A 15,816-nucleotide genomic window follows, 5' to 3' on the forward strand; every position below is an offset into this window, starting at 1 on the left:
TGATTTATGTCACAGAGTGTTCTGCCTATGTTTTCCTCTAAGAGTTTGATAGTTTCTGGCCTTATATTTAAGTTTTTAATCCATTTTGAGCTTATTTTTGGGTATGGGGTTAGGGAGTGTTCTAATCTCATACTTTTACATCTACCTGTCCAGTTTTCCCAGCACCACTTATTGAAGAGGCTGTCCTTTCTCCACTGTACATTCCTGCCTCCTTGATCAAAGATAAGGTGACCATATGTGTGTGGGTTTATCTCTGGGCTTTCTATCCTGTTCCATAGATCTATCTTTCTGTTTTTTTGCCAGTACCATGCTGTCTTGATTACTGTAGCTTTGTAGTATAGTCTGAAGTCAGGGAGCCTGATTCCTCCAGCTCTGTTTTTCGTTCTAAAGATTGCTTTGGCTATTCGGGTTCTTATGTGTTTTGATACAAATTGTGAAATTTTTTGTTGTATTTTGGTGAAAAATGCCAGTGGTAGTTTGATAGAGATTGCATTGAATCTGTGGATTGCTTTGGATAGTATAGTCATTTTCACAACGTTGATTCTTCCAATCCAAGAACATGGTCTACCTCCCCATCTATTTGTATCATCTTTAATTTCTTTCAGCAGTGTCTTATAATTTTCTGCATACAGGTCTTTTGTCTCCTTCAGTAGGTTTATTCCTAAATATTTTATTCTTTTTGTTGCAGTGGTAAATGGGAGTGTTTTCTTGATTTCACTTTCAGATTTTTCATCATTAGTGTATAGGAATGCCAGAGACTTCTGTGCATTAATTTTTTATCCTGCTACTCTACCAAATTCATTGATTAGCTCTAGTAGTTTTCTGGTAGCATCTTTAGGATTCTCTATGTATAGTAGTATCATGTCATCTGCAAACAGTGACAGCTTTACTTCTTCTTTTCCGATTTGGATTCCTTTTATTTCTTTTTCTTCTCTGATTGCTGTGGCTAAAACTTCCACAACTATGTTAAATAAGAGTGGTGAGCGAGGGCAAACTTTTCTTGTTCCTGATCTTAGTGGAAATGCTTTCAGTTTTTCACCACTGAGGACAATGTTGGCTGTGGGTTTGTCATATATGGCCTTTATTATGTTGAGGAAAGTTCCCTCAATGCCTACTTTCTGCAGGGTTTTTATCATAAATAGGTGTTGAATTTTGTCGAAAGCTTTCTCTGCATCTATTGAGATGATCATATGGTTTTTCTCCTTCAATTTGTTAATATGGTGTATCACTTTGATTGATTTGCATATATTGAAGAATCCTTGCATTCCTGGAAGAAATCCCTCTTGATCATGGTGTATGATCCTTTTAATGTGCTGTTGGATTCTGTTTGCTAGTATTTTGTTGAGGATTTTTGCATCTATGTTCATCAGTGATATTGGCCTGTAGTTTTCTTTCTTTGTGGCATCCTTGTGTGATTTTGATATCAGGGTTATGGTGGCCTCGAAGAATGAGTTTGGGAGTGATCCTCCCTCTGCTATATCTTGGAAGAGTTTGAGAAGGGTAGGTGTTAGCTCTTCTCTTAATGTTTGATAGAATTCGCCTGTGAAGCCATCTGGTCCTGGGCTTTTGTTTGTTGGAAGATTTTTAATCACAGTTTCAATTTCAGTGCTTGTGATTGTTCCGTTCATATTTTCTATTTCTTCCTGATTCAATCTTGGCAGGTTGTGCATTTCTAAGAATTTGTCCATTTCTTCTAGGTTGTCCATTTTATTGGCATAGAGGTGCTTGTAGTAATCTCTCATGATCTTCTGTATTTCTGCAGTGTCAGGTGTTACTTCTTCTTCATTTCTAACACAATTGATTTGAGTCTTTACCCTTTTTTTCTTGATGAGTCTGGCTAATGGTTTATCAATTTTGTTTATCTTCTCAAAGAATCATCTTTTAGTTTTATTGATCTTTGCTATCATTACCTTCATGTCTTTTTCATTTATTTCTGATCTGATTTTTATGATTTCTTTCCTTCTGCTTACTTTGGGGTTTTTTTTGTTGTTGTTGTTCTTCTTTCTCTAATTGCTTTAGGTGCAAGGTTAGGTTGTTTATTCAAGATGTGTCCTGTTTCTTAAGGTAGGATTGTATTGCTATAAACTTCCCTCTTAGAACTGCTTTTGCTGCATCCCATGGGTTTTGGGTCGTCGTGTCTACATTGTCATTTGTTTCTAGGTACTTTTTGATTTCCTCTTTGATTTCTTCAGTGATCACTTCGTTATTAAGTAGTGTATTGTTTAGCCTCCATATGTTTGTATTTTTCACAGATCTTTTCCTGTAATTGGTATCTAGTCTCATAGCGTTGTGGTTGGAAAAGATACTTGATACAATTTCGGTCTTCTTAAATTTACCAAGGCTTGATTTGTGACCCAAGATATGATGTATCCTGGAGAATGTTCCATGAGCACTTGAGAAAAATGAGTATTCTGTTGTTTTTGGATGGAATGTCCTAAAAATATCAATTAAGTCCATCTTGTTTAATGTATCATTTAAAGCTTGTGTTTCCTTATTTATTTTCATTTTGGATGATCTATCCATGGGTGAAAGTGGGGTGTTAAAGTCCCCTACTATGAATGTGTTACTGTCGATTTCCCCTTTTATGGCTGTTAGTAGTTGCCTGATGTATTGAGGTGCCCCTACATCCGGTGCATAAATATTTACAATTGTTATATCTTCTTCTTGGATCGATCCCTTGATCATTAGTAGTGTCCTTCTTTGTGTCTTCTAGTAGTCTTTATTTTAAAATCTATTTTGTCTGATATGAGAATTGCTACTCCAGCTTTCTTTTGGTTTCCATTTGCGTGGAATATCTTTTTCCATCCCCTCACTTTCAGTCTGTATATGTCTCTAGGTCTGAAGTGGGTCTCTTGTAGACAGCATATATATGGTTCTTGTTTCTGTATCCATTCATCCAGTCTGTGTCTTTTGGTGGGAGCCTTTAATCCATTTACATTTAAGGTAATTATCGATATGTATGTTCCTATTCCCATTTTCTAAATTGTTTTGGGTTTGTTATTGTAGCCCTTTTCTTTCTCTTGTGTTTCTTGCCTGGAGAAGATCCTTTAGCATTTGTTGTAAAGCTGGTTTGGTGGTGCTGAACTCTCTCAGCTTTTGCTTGTCTGTAAAGGTTTAATTTCTCTATCAAATCTGAATGCAATCCTTGCTGGGTAGAGTAAACTTGGTTGTAGGTTTTTCTCCTTCATCACTTTAAATATGTCCTGCCAGTCCCTCTGGGTTGCAGAGTTTCTGCTGAAAGATCAGCTCTTAACCTTATGGGGATTCCCGTGTGTGTTATTTGTTGTTTTTCCCTTGCTGTTTTTAATATGTTTTCTTTGTATTTAATTTTTGACAGTTTGATTAATATGTGTCTTGGCGTGTTTCTCCTTGGATTTATCCTGTATGGGACTCTGTGTGTTTCCTGGACTTGATTAAATATTTCCTTTTCCATATTAGGGAATTTTCCATCTATAATCTCTTCAAATATTTTCTCATTCCCTTTCTTTTTCTCTTCTTCTTCTGGAACCCCTATAATTCGAATGTTGGTGTGTTTAATGTTGTTCCAGAGGTCTCTGAGACTGTCCTCAGTTCTCTTCATTCTTTTTTCTTTATTCTGTTCTGCAGTAGTCATTTCCACTATTTTATCTTCCAGGTCACTTATCCATTCTTCTGCTTCAGTTATTCTGCCATTGATCCCTTCCAGAGTATTTTTTAATTTCATTTTTTGTGTTGTTCATCATTGCTTGTTTCATCTTTTGTTCTTCTAGGTCCTTGTTAAATGTTTCTTGCATTTTCTCTGTTGTATTTCCAAGATTTTGGATCATCTTTACTATCATTATTCTGAATTCTTTTTCAGGTAGACTGCCTATTTCCTCTTCATTTCTTAGGTCTGGTGGGTTTTTATCTTGCTCCTTCATCTGCTGTGTGTTTTTCTGTCTTCTCATTTTGCTTATCTTACTGTGTTTGGGGTCTCCTTTTTGCAGGCTGCAGGTTCGTAGTTTCCGTTGTTTTTGGGTGTCTGTCCCCACTGGCTAAATTTGGGTCAGTGGGTTGTGTAGGCTTCCTGGTGGAGGGGACTAGTGCCTGTGTTCTGGTGGATGAGGCTGGATCTTGTCTTTCTGGTGGCCAGGTCCATGTCTAGTGGTGTGTTTTGGGGTGTCTGTGGACTTATCATGATTTTAGGCAGCCCTCTGCTAATGGGTGGGTTTGTGTTCCTGTCTTGCTAGTTTTTTGGCATAGGGTGTCCAGCACTGTAGCTTGCTGGTCATTGAGTGAAGCTGAGTGCTGGTATTGAGATGGAGATCTCTGGGAGATTTTTGCTGTTTGATATTACGTGGAGCTGGTTGGTCTCTTGTGGACCAGTGTCCTGAAGTTGGCTCTCCCACCTCAGAGGCACAGCACTGACTCCTGGCTGCAGCACCAAGAGCCTTTCATCCACATGGCTCAGAATAAAAGGGAGAAAAAGTAGAAAGAAAGAAGAAAGAAAGAAAGAAAGAAAGAAATTAGAGGATAAAATAAAATAAAGTAAGATAAAATAAAGTTATTAAAATAAAAAATAATTATTAAGAAAAACTTTTTTAAAAAATTAGAAAACAAACAAACAAACAAAAAACCCGATGGATAGAACTCTAGGATAAATGGTGAAAGGAAAGCTATACAGACACAATGTCACACAGAAGCTTATGCATACACACTCACAAAAAGGGGAAAAGGCAAAAAAATAATAAATCTTGCTCTCAAAGTCCACCTCCTCAATTCGGGATGATTCGTTGTCTATTCATGTATTCCACAGATGCAGGGTACATCAAGTTGATTGTGGACCTTTAATCCGCTGCTTCTGAGGCTGCTGGGAGAGATTTCCCTTTCTCTTCTTTGTTCGCACAGCTCCCGGGTTTCAGCTTTGGATTTGGCCTCACCTCTGCATGTAGGTCGCCGGCGGGCGTCTGTTTTTCACTCAGACAGGATGGGGTTAAAGGAGCCGTTGATTCGGTGCCTCTGGCTCACTCAGGCCGGGTGGAGGGAGGGGTACGATGCGGGGCGAGCCTGCGGCGTCAGAGGCCAGTGGGACGTTGCACCAGCCTGAGGCACGCCGTGCGTTCTCCCGTGTAAGTTGTACCTGGATCCCGGGACCCTGGTTGTGGCGGGCTGCACAGCCTCCCCGGAAGGGGTGTGTTGATAGTGACCTGTGCTCACACACAGGTTTCCTGGTGGTGGCAGCAGCAGCCTTAGCGTCTCATGCCCATCTCTGGGGTCCGCACTGTTAGCCATGGCTCGCGCCCGTCTCTGGAGTTCCTTTAAGCATTGTTCTTAATCGCCTCTCCTCGCGCACCAGGAAACAAAGAGGGAAGTAAAAGTCTCTTGCCTCTTTGGCATGTCCAGACATTTTCCCGGACTCCCTCCCGGCTAGCCGTGGTGCACTAACCCCTTCAGGCTGTGTTCATGCCGCCAGTCCTCTCCCTGCGCTCCAACGGAAGCCCAAGCCTCAGCTCCCAGCCCCGCCCGCCCCAGTGCGTGAGCAGACAAGTCTCGGGCCGTTGGGTGCCGGTTGGCACCGATCCTCTGTGCGGGAACCTCTCTGCTTTACCCTCCGCACCCCTGTTACTGTGCCCTCCTCCGTGGCTCCGAAGCTTCCCCCCTCCACCATCCGCAGTCTCTGCGAAGGGGCTTCTAGTGCGTGGAAACATTTCCTGCTTCACAGCTCCCTCCCACTGGTGTAGGTCCTGTCCCTGTTCTTTTGTCTCTGTTTATTCTTTTTTCTTTTGCCCTACCCTGGTACGTGGGGACTTTCTTGCCTTTTGGGAGGTCTGAGGTCTTCTGCCAGCGTTCAGGATGTGTTCTGTAGGAGTTGTTCCATGTGTAGATGTATTTCTGATGTATCTGTGGGGACGAAGGTGATCTCCGAGTCTTACTCTTCCGCCATCTTCCCCTTCTCCAGTTCACGTGTTTTTGGTGTTTTTATCTGCCTATTGATGTAGCCTTACTGTGTTATCCCATTCAGGACCAATGCCTGGAATTTATAAGGGAGTTTGAAGGCAGCACTTAAACTCTGGAATCAGCTGGACCTAGACTGGGTTGCCAGACCTGAACTGTCTTTTGGCCCTTAACTGTGATGTTTTGGGCAAGTCACTGAACCTTCTAGAACTTCCATTTCATCATTTATCAAATGTAGATAAAAACAACTGCCTTGCAGAGAAGTTTTAAGGACTGTGAGTGAAACATAAGAGCCAAGCTAGAATAGAAGTAGATATATTCCAGCAGTGGTACCCTAGAAAGATGCCAGAGAGTAGATCTGGGGCTGAAAAACCTTGCCTAGTGTCTACCATGGCATTTTTACAGCCAGACTCTTCAATGATTTTTCAGTAGTCCTATGATGACAACATGATAATCATTAGAGTCTCAATAATACTAAAATAAGAGCAATCCATTAGGCAGGTTCTTCAATGTGATAGCTTCTATTTTTATGAACAATTATTATGATTCATACTGTTTTCATAAGGAACAAAAACACTTTTAGCATATAGAGCTTTAGGAAACCTGAGATATAAGTCAATGCTCTCATTTTGGGGAGGAAGAACTTGAAGCCCAAGGAAGTTATGTGACTTGCACAATGACTTCACAGCCAGAACTGAAATTCAAGTTCCCAAGCTTTTCATGCAAGGGTTCTTCTTTTATTTTCAAGAAATAACTAAATAGATTACATTAAAACTTTAAACTCATAAATTCTGTAAATGATTGATAATACTGGAGGTAAACACAATGATCTTACCTGTAGGAACCATACATAACTTTCTGGCAGTCAATTAACAAAAATTTTTGTTCCATTTTTCCATGAAATTTTGCTCCTGTTTTGGAAAGATAATCTTGGCCTTTTACTGTCCGCACTCGAATATTCTAGAATTGCATGTAAATATAAAGTAAAAATTATGGCTAGAAAGGGGATATCTTGAAAAGTAAAATATGTCATCGTAAAAACTTAGTAACCAAAACAGTACACATGAAATAATTTTTTAAAACATATAACAACAAAAACAAATATAGTGAAAAGCACATTTTAAAACACCACCCAAAAAAGAAGGAACATGGTCACTTAAAATAATATATTTTAACATAACTTACATCATTTACACAGGATGGTTCTATAAGTCACTTAGGGTCCTACTGCAAGAGCCCCTTTCAGGTTATAGTAGCATGATAACAAAATAACTAAGAGTAAAATCCACCTGTCTTTTAATAAGTCAAACATCACTGAAAACACTATGCTAAATGATTGTGACAAGCAATATCTGCTGAATGAAAGATTATCACTCATGCCAGTCATTTCAAGGTTGTAAATTAATTATGACTGGCAGCAAAGTTAACTCAAAAGCTTAAGTGCCCCACCATCAAGAAAAGCATCCTATAAAACCATCACGAAGATGGTGAAGTCACAGTCTGAAGAGTACAAGGGACCCCTTCTGTGGTCAGCATCTTAAATATATGGTGTACATTTAGAGTAATATAACTTAACATGCCTTACATTCAATGACTGAGATAAAGATAAAATAGTTGAAGAAAACAAAACAAAGCATGAAATATTTACTCTGAGACGTTGAACTTGACAGCCCTGTTTCTCAGTCATACTTAGGAAATGATTAAAGTTTGACTCATCAAGCAGAATGTACACAGATATCCCTCGAGTTGATGCCTCCACTATTTCTTTGAAAATGTCCACGTCTGTAAATATATCCATCACTAAAGCAATGACCTGTTAAAGATAAGAATATGAAACAATTTTAGATACCCAATAGAGAAAGATCTAGAAATTGCTTGCTTTCAGGAAAAACTGGACAAAATAGAAAATAGTTCAATGCATAATAAATATATATATACACATATATATAAATGTATACACAAATATTTTTGCAGTTTTCTAAAATAGAAGATAGAAAAGTATATTGAAAATAAACAAACTATATACATATTTGTAACACTAAGTAATTTCATACTAGCTTTAAGTCAAAGGGAATCTTCATTTCAGTAGAATGTTGAGTGAAGGGCAGATCCAAACCATGGCAATCTAGGTTGCCTGTAGGGTGAATGGAGGGGACATTAGAGGGACAGATAGAGGGTAGAAATTGGTGCTACAGTTTTCATGGGAAATATTTCAAGGGAAAAGCAAGATTTCTGTAACTAGTTAAGAATAAAAGTATTGGAGAACTAGGACAGAGAAAAAAAATCTTCTAGAAATAGAAATATAGCTAAGAAAGGACCAAAGATAAGAAAGGGGATAAGAAGACTTGAAGACCAGAAAATTAAATACATATGCTTAAAATTAGCTTAGCAGACAGAACAAGTAAAAGAAAACAAAATGGACAAAAAGATATGATTAAAAAGGTAAATGCAGAGAGAAATATCCTAAGGAACAGGCCCCTAAAATGGAGAGTCCAAGTTAACTGTTGGAAACAGAACCATTATTCCCTTTGAGAAGCAGCAGGAGTGAAATGATGCTGAAAGAAAGGGAAATCATTTGACTGACTATATGCCAGATGAGAAGGACAGAATCCCTGCCCTTTGTGAAGCTTACAAAGTGGGGGAAGAAACCACAAGCAATACAGAGAAGAGGTAAATTATGTGATAAGCTATAAGATGATGTTTTTGGGGAAAAAAATAGAGCAGGATAAGGGGAAATCACAGTTCCCTGGAAATTGAGAAGTAGGGGTTTGGGGTTTTCAGGGTAAGCCTCTCTGAGAAAATGTCCTTTGAGGAAGTCCTCAAGATGGATATCCTGAGGAAGCATGTCCCAGGCAGGGGGACCCAGCAATGCAAAGGTCCTATATCAGGTTCAAGAAACTGAAAGGGCAGAAATGAAACAAGAAAGGGAGAAACTAATCACAACACCTTGAAGGCATTAAAAAGCCTTCAGTGGTTTTTCCTGAATAAGAGTGTAAGCTGTTGAGGGTTATTATTGAAGTAATAATATGGTCTCATTTATGTTAGAAAAGGATTTTTCAGGCTTTTCTTTGTTTAAGAACAGACTTTAAGGCTGGAAGGCAGGGTGGAAGCAGGGAGGCCAGTTAGAACTATTGGAGCAATTCCAGTGGGAGGTGATGGTGGCCAGGACCAGACAGTCCTGGTACCAGCCACTATCAGTGATGAGGAGAAATCGTCAGCGCTGGATATTTTGAGCCAAAAGGACTTCTAGATGGACTGAATATGGGATGTGGGAGAAAGAGGGGGAAAAAGAGGATGATTCTAAGATTTTTCAGCTCACCAACCTGAAGGACAGAGCTGAGATAGGGGAGGGTACAGCTACACTAAATTTTAGGTAAAAAACTGAAAAGGCAAGTTAAGTTTGAGGGACTTGGATATTCAAGTGGAATACTGAGTAGGGAGGTCTAGGCCAGAGCTGTCAACTGGGTGTTGTAGTGTAGAGATGACAATTAAATCCAAGTCATCCAGGGAGACTGGATGAATAGTTAGGAGATCTAGTACAAGAGGGGCTAGCAAAGGAAGTCTAAAAGAAGGGACATCCTGAGAGGCAAGTTAAGACAGGGTATCAAGAAGTGTGTCCTCAAGAGTGTCATACCCTACTGCAAGGCCAAGTAACATGAGGATTAAGCATTCATCGGATTTAGTAATATACAGGTAATTGATGACTTCACAGTGTAGTTTTAGTGGAGTGGTGAGAGCAAAAGCTTTCTTGGGAGGGGTTTAATAGGGTTTGAGAGGACAAAGTATATTAAAAGAGCCTAGGAGTGCTATATAGAATGCTAACTTTAAACGACAGTTATAAACACACTTATTTATCCTCCTTGTGTAAACTTTCCCTGCAACCTTTATGTGTATTGTCTTTATCAATCTTTGTGGTTTTCCAAACTGGTATACAGTCAGTATAATTATTAGAAAGCAGACTTCTTTTTAATTAAACATATTTCATTACAATAATTAGTCTGTGTACTCATTAAGTAGAATTATCTATCATTTTCTTCTAAACACTGGATTTGTTTCACAGCCTCAAACTGTCTCAGGGATCCTCCCACACCAAGTATTTATTAACCTCAGATACTGAAAGTTATCTGCAGGTATAGGTAACTCTTTTTGAGTAATCTGACTACAATGAGAAGCAGAAAAATAGAGCAGTAGCTGTGGGTAAAGCTGGGTCAAGAGAAGTTGTATTTTTTGTTTTGTTTTAAGGTGAGAGAAATAACAGCAGGTCTGTGTGCTAATGAAATGCTCCAGTAAAGAGTAAAAATCAGTGATGCAAGAGATGGTGGGAGGTGGGATGGGGAAACAAGGGATTTCTGGAGGAAGGCCTTTGAGCAGGAAATAAAAGACAGGATCTAGTGCAAAAAATAATTAGAGCACAGGGAGTAAGGATCTTCAAAAGATCATTGTACTACCAAGCCAGAAGGCTAGGTACAAGGTGCAGGTGCTGGTGGAAGTACAGATGTGGTGGAGGGGCTATGGATGTTCTCCTCGGAATAAAGCCACTTTCTCAGTGAAATGGGAGGCAAGGTCTTCAACTGAGAAGACCTTGGATTATGGAAGACACGTTAGCGGTATGAGGAAAGGCAGTTAAGTAGTCAGCTAGGAGGGTAGAAGAGGGAACGGACTACAGAATATAGTGTGACTACAGAGTGGCATTAAGGACCCACCAAGTCATAAATTTAAAATCAGACCAGTCAATGTGGTTGAGAGCTATTCTCTCTCACCAAGGAACAAAAATTGTCAAGAAATGAGAAGGAAAGAAATGCCCTGGGAATAGACACATGGCAACAACAGCTAGGATAATATACTGGATACATTGCAAGTATGTTAGAACATGAAGAAGGTCATGGATAATATATTATTTAATCCAATAAGATGTTAGAACAAAATGCTGGGCCATGTTCAATTTATACAAGATGATGACGTTCTTTAAGCTACCAGTGAAATATACTTCAATCAGATTTTCTTTAGGAAGAACAATTTCAATCACTCTAATGGCCTCATGTGATCCTTTCCTTATAAATGGTATGATGTGGCAGGAGAAGCGAGAAGCTAGTTAGAATAGCCTCACCTGTATCTTGTGCATATTCTCTATAAAATAGAACATGTGAAAAACTTTCAGTCACATCCACAATTATTAATGAATGCATTTATATACAATAATGAGTGATGTGATAGTGTATGGACATTGAGATAAAGAAATGAAAATGTCCATTTTATAAACTTATTTTACAAAATAACTTTTAAAAACATATGTCTGGAGCAGTCTAGCACTATTTTTTTTTTAACTAGAAAGGAATTTTTTAAAATAAAGAAACATTATTATACTACATGGTATTCTTTGTAAAAAAATAATCAGTATATCTAAAGAATTTATTTTTAATTTGTCTGATAGTCTCCTGTAACAAGTTACTTGAGACTTTGGAAATGAACAAAAACTCTTGACCAGATAAATAAAGGGTTTTGTTTCTAAAAAGTAATTGAAGTCACTCAGTCAATGGAAGATTCTAGCACATAAAAGGTAGAACAAATGACAGTCCCTCTTGTATGACAGATAATGCAATGCATCAGGATCTGGGAGACCAGATTACACATCTTTGACAAATTTGTGTGATGTCAATGGAGTCAGGTACCTTATCAGGATTTCTGGTTCCCAGCACCCAGTAGATATCTTGAAAACTTATATAAAGTCTACAGAAAATTTCAGCTGTGCCAAGAAAGGCAAAATAAAATGTAGCCTTTTTTTTTTTTAATTTAATGGTGGGTTACATTCATGGAAAGGAATGATAACTAGAAATGAGGTATGCCAAACCTGATCTGAAGGTGTTACACTCCCAGCTAGTTAACTAAATCACACTGTGCTGTAGAAATAACCACAATGACTATATATAATGAAATAAAAATGATATACCTGATTAGTACAAGGCTTTTCAAAAGGTATATTAATTGATTTCATAAGTCAATACAGAAACCAGTTACATTAAATGGCATTCATTAAACTACCATGTTATATAATTTTAAACTTCTTCTCTTGCTTCTTCATTAATTACTGTTTTATTCTTGTTTGATAAATTGAAAAAGTAAACAAGGAAATGCATTCATCAGCAACATGAGACTTAGAAAACTTTCAGGAAGATATTCTGAGTGACTTTTAAGATTTGAGTGAAACTTTGCATCTTTTAGTAGTTTCAGAGAAACTGATTCAAGGATATGAGTTTCCACTTATTTTTCTCAGAGTAGTAAATTTTCCTGAAGTGACCTAGACACACTGAATTAAAATAATATTAAAATTAAATATTAAAATAATATAAACAGTGACAATAAATTTATGATAACTTCATATTCATGATACAATTTAAGCTCATTTAGGAAAGTAAATAATGAGTTGTTATGTAATTCAGAGAAAAGGGAGAAAAACCTCTAAATGTACATGGTTGTCAGGGTGGGTTCCCAGTAGAATGAAATACACTACCAGGGCTTCATGAATAAGCCTTAAATAATGAATAAAGATTATTTTTAGCCATCCAAGCTGGAAGACTAGCATTACAGAAATAGAGGCAAAAATTAGAATGATGGCAACAGTAATATTTTAATAAATGTTTATTGAATTAACCTAAAGTTAAACACAAAGATTAACACACTTATGAATATGGAACAAATTTACTTAGGATTTATCTGCATAACTGCTATGAAGGATCTTGAAAATCTGACATATGTTTAGATTTGATCTTGAGAGCAATATAAATCCTGAAGAGGAAAATATGTGCACAAAATAGTGTCTTGGGAAAATGTATCTGATAGCAACATTCATATTGAAAGTATCTAAATTCTAATGAATCATATTGACTAACGAGGATCATGAAGCCCTCTTTTTATGGTAATGTTATAAGTGCAGTGAAATATTTTTTAAAATGTGAGGTAGAAATCAATGACAAGAAAAATGAAAAGTATGATAGATTTGATAGAAAATGTTCATCACAATGTTGACACTGAATTACTTGCATTTCCTTAGAAATATGCCTCACCATCTTCAGAATTTTAATTTTGAAACCCATACTGTATTTTCCACTATAATCCATTAAGATAGAACACTATTAGCAGTATGCTTTTATATGACCTAAATACTTAAAGAAATGTAAGTACACCTTGGGTTAATGATCTGTAGTCACAGAACTGTCAGTATTACCCTCAAAATTGAAAAAGTGAATATTATACCTTTTATGCTTCAAAATACTAAGCACCATTTGAAAGGATTCGGACTTCCTTGGTAATTGCCTGCATATATACAGGAGGATTTCCTTTTTCCAACAGAAGGAACACTAATAAGGAGTTCAAATTAAAAAAAAAATCAACAAAACTTTTTAATAACCGTATCTATAATAAAATTCAACACAACTAGAAGACCTTAAGAATTGAGTAATAGAAATCTAGGGAAATGATCACTTAGGAATTATATATCTCTGAGTCTGTAATGCCTATTAAAAGCAATGTGCTAAATGGATTTCAGAAAAAAGAGAGCCCGATATTAAGAATAAGTGCTTTTGGTCCTTATCCTTCTGCAGCCTAAATAAAAGTATCAATTTTCATATATAATATATTGTATGCACTATAATATTGTTTAGTAAGTTTAAGCTTTACATTATGAATGCCATAACTTTTGTACATATATAAGCATCTATACTAGTAGCTAAATTGATATCAATTGGTTTGGTCTGCCATAAATTGTGTAACCTTTGGAAAGTCAGTGAAGTGATTCTGAGTCTCACTGACCTCTATTATATATTAAGTAAATCACAGACGATCGTGTGTGTACCAAGTTCTAAAATTCTATGTTTCAGTAACTATTCATTCACTCCCAATTACCCAAAAATTGGATTAAAACATGCATTGTACTTAGATTGTAAAAATCTCACCAACCACTACCTGGTGAAAGTGAAAAACAAACAAGCAAAAATCCTGGGTATTGTACTAAAATTCAACAGAAGATGTAAGGGGGAATGTTTGGGCTGTGTTATGGCTACAACATAAATCTGTAGAAGTAGTACATATGTTTGACAACTCAGAAGCGTTGCATAATTTTGATATTTCCCTCCCTTTCTGCATTGTGCTACATGATTGAAAGTACTTATACACCAGTATTATGGACTGAATGTTTGCGTCTTCCAAAAATGCATATTTTGAAATCCTGAGCAGGCTTAAAAAAAAAACAGCAAGAAGAGCCATAGTCCTTTTACTGATTTCACAGTTCAGCCCTCGTACAAGCTCTCATTTCCCCAGCACTTCCAAAAAGTAACTTCTCCTGAAACTTGACCTGACAAGGGTCCTGAGCATGGGCCCCCAAGCCAAGGTATCAGAATCTAGATCTTGGCAAACTGACCAAAGTAACTTGTTTTCCTGACACTCTTAGGAGATCTCCTTTAACCTGTAGCATAACTATCCATTGGCTTGGAATACCTATTATCTTATTTAAATTTTTCCAATATTAAGGGATTTCTGTCAGGAAGAAAGGAGTGAAGGGCACTGCAGGTGGAAAGACAAAGAGGGAAGAAAGGAATAAGAATCTATTACTAGTTGTGTTGGGAAAATTGTAGAGTAGCACTTAAAGGGGAGGAAACGTTTGGGTAACAGGAGCTGAAGCATTAGGAATACTCACCAGGAATAGCATTAGAACCCATTTTTCTGGGTCATGGAAATCTGCTGAGGAGGAGTTAGCCATAAGGCTAGAAAGATTAGAAAGGTCAATTTGGCCAAGATTGTAGAGGGCAGCCCTTGCACGCCAGGCTAACTACAGATTCCATAAGGCACAATGGGGAAGCATGTAAAGCTTTTCGCCAAAGCGTTATGTGATTGGAAAAATACTTAAGAAGATTAACATTTTAGTATACATGGGATGAATGAGAAACTGGAACATCTACCAGCAAGTAGAGGAGTTAGGAGGTTTCAATCCTAATGCAGCATAAATGTGTAAGATCCCAATGTGAATGAAGGCAGCAGGAATAGAAGGAAGGGATGGAGGTAAAGCTGCAAAGGATGACTTGACAAGACTCAGTGGCTGAGTGCTTGAGAAAGACAACAGAGAGAGGCTAGTCAGGGCTCATCAGGTATTAGAGACCTAAATTACATGGAAAATTATTGTACCATTATAAGAAAATTTAAAATTTGAAAGGAGTATTTGTATATAAGGAAATTCAAAACAACGTGATAAACACCATGCTAAAAAGTTGTACTCTCTGTTTTTCCCATCTACCTATTTATCTATTCATCCATCCTTTCATCTATGCTTTTTTTTAAATTAGCCATTGAAACTTAAGTGTTTTTAGGCATACAGGAAAAGTTGGGTGGACATTAAAGGAATAAAATAGGAAAGAGGTATACAGTTGATGGCATACAATCTCGGTGGAGTCAGAATGGGATGGCATGAGCAGAGGAGGGTTTGCCTTAGAATTAGGTTCTACAGATGTGCTAAGACTACAGGGAAGAAGAGAATGAGTACTAACTGCAAGAAACGTTTTGATGGTGTATAGGGTATTGTGAGAGGAGGAAAGGGAAACAGATTAGGTGACTGTCACTGGATGCCCTCAGCATATACTTCATGGTTGGGGGTAAAGCCTACCTCTGGGGCTGTGGTCAGTGAAGGCTCAGACTGTGGGCTTGCATGGGAATGAAGAAGGTCCAGAACAGTTGCTCTGAGGAATACAGTACAGAGTTAACAGGAAATTAAAAGTTATTCAGTATAACAGTGAGAGGCCAACTGAACTTTTTCTTTTAATGTAAACTTGAAATTGACTTTTTAGCAAGTTTTTGAGAAATTTTCCATCAACATTCAACAAATGTCAAAAGACATTTAGGTAACAGAGAAATTTCAAT

General features: G+C 37.5%; 1 protein-coding gene across 1 annotated transcript in view; it reads right to left on the reverse strand.

Annotated features, from left to right (window-relative positions):
* Window positions 1–15,816, reverse strand: part of FAM83B (family with sequence similarity 83 member B) — a 63,233-nt gene that overhangs the window by 6,048 nt on the left and 41,369 nt on the right. The window contains exons 2-3 of the mRNA XM_030841004.2: window positions 7,562–7,726; window positions 6,749–6,873 (exon numbers count right to left, since the gene is read on the reverse strand). Of these exons, the coding sequence (XP_030696864.2) occupies window positions 6,749–6,873; window positions 7,562–7,726 (290 nt within the window). The remainder of the gene's footprint in view (window positions 1–6,748; window positions 6,874–7,561; window positions 7,727–15,816) is intronic.

The sequence above is a fragment of the Globicephala melas genome, chromosome 11, assembly GCF_963455315.2.
Source record: "Globicephala melas chromosome 11, mGloMel1.2, whole genome shotgun sequence".
NCBI lineage: Eukaryota > Metazoa > Chordata > Mammalia > Artiodactyla > Delphinidae > Globicephala > Globicephala melas.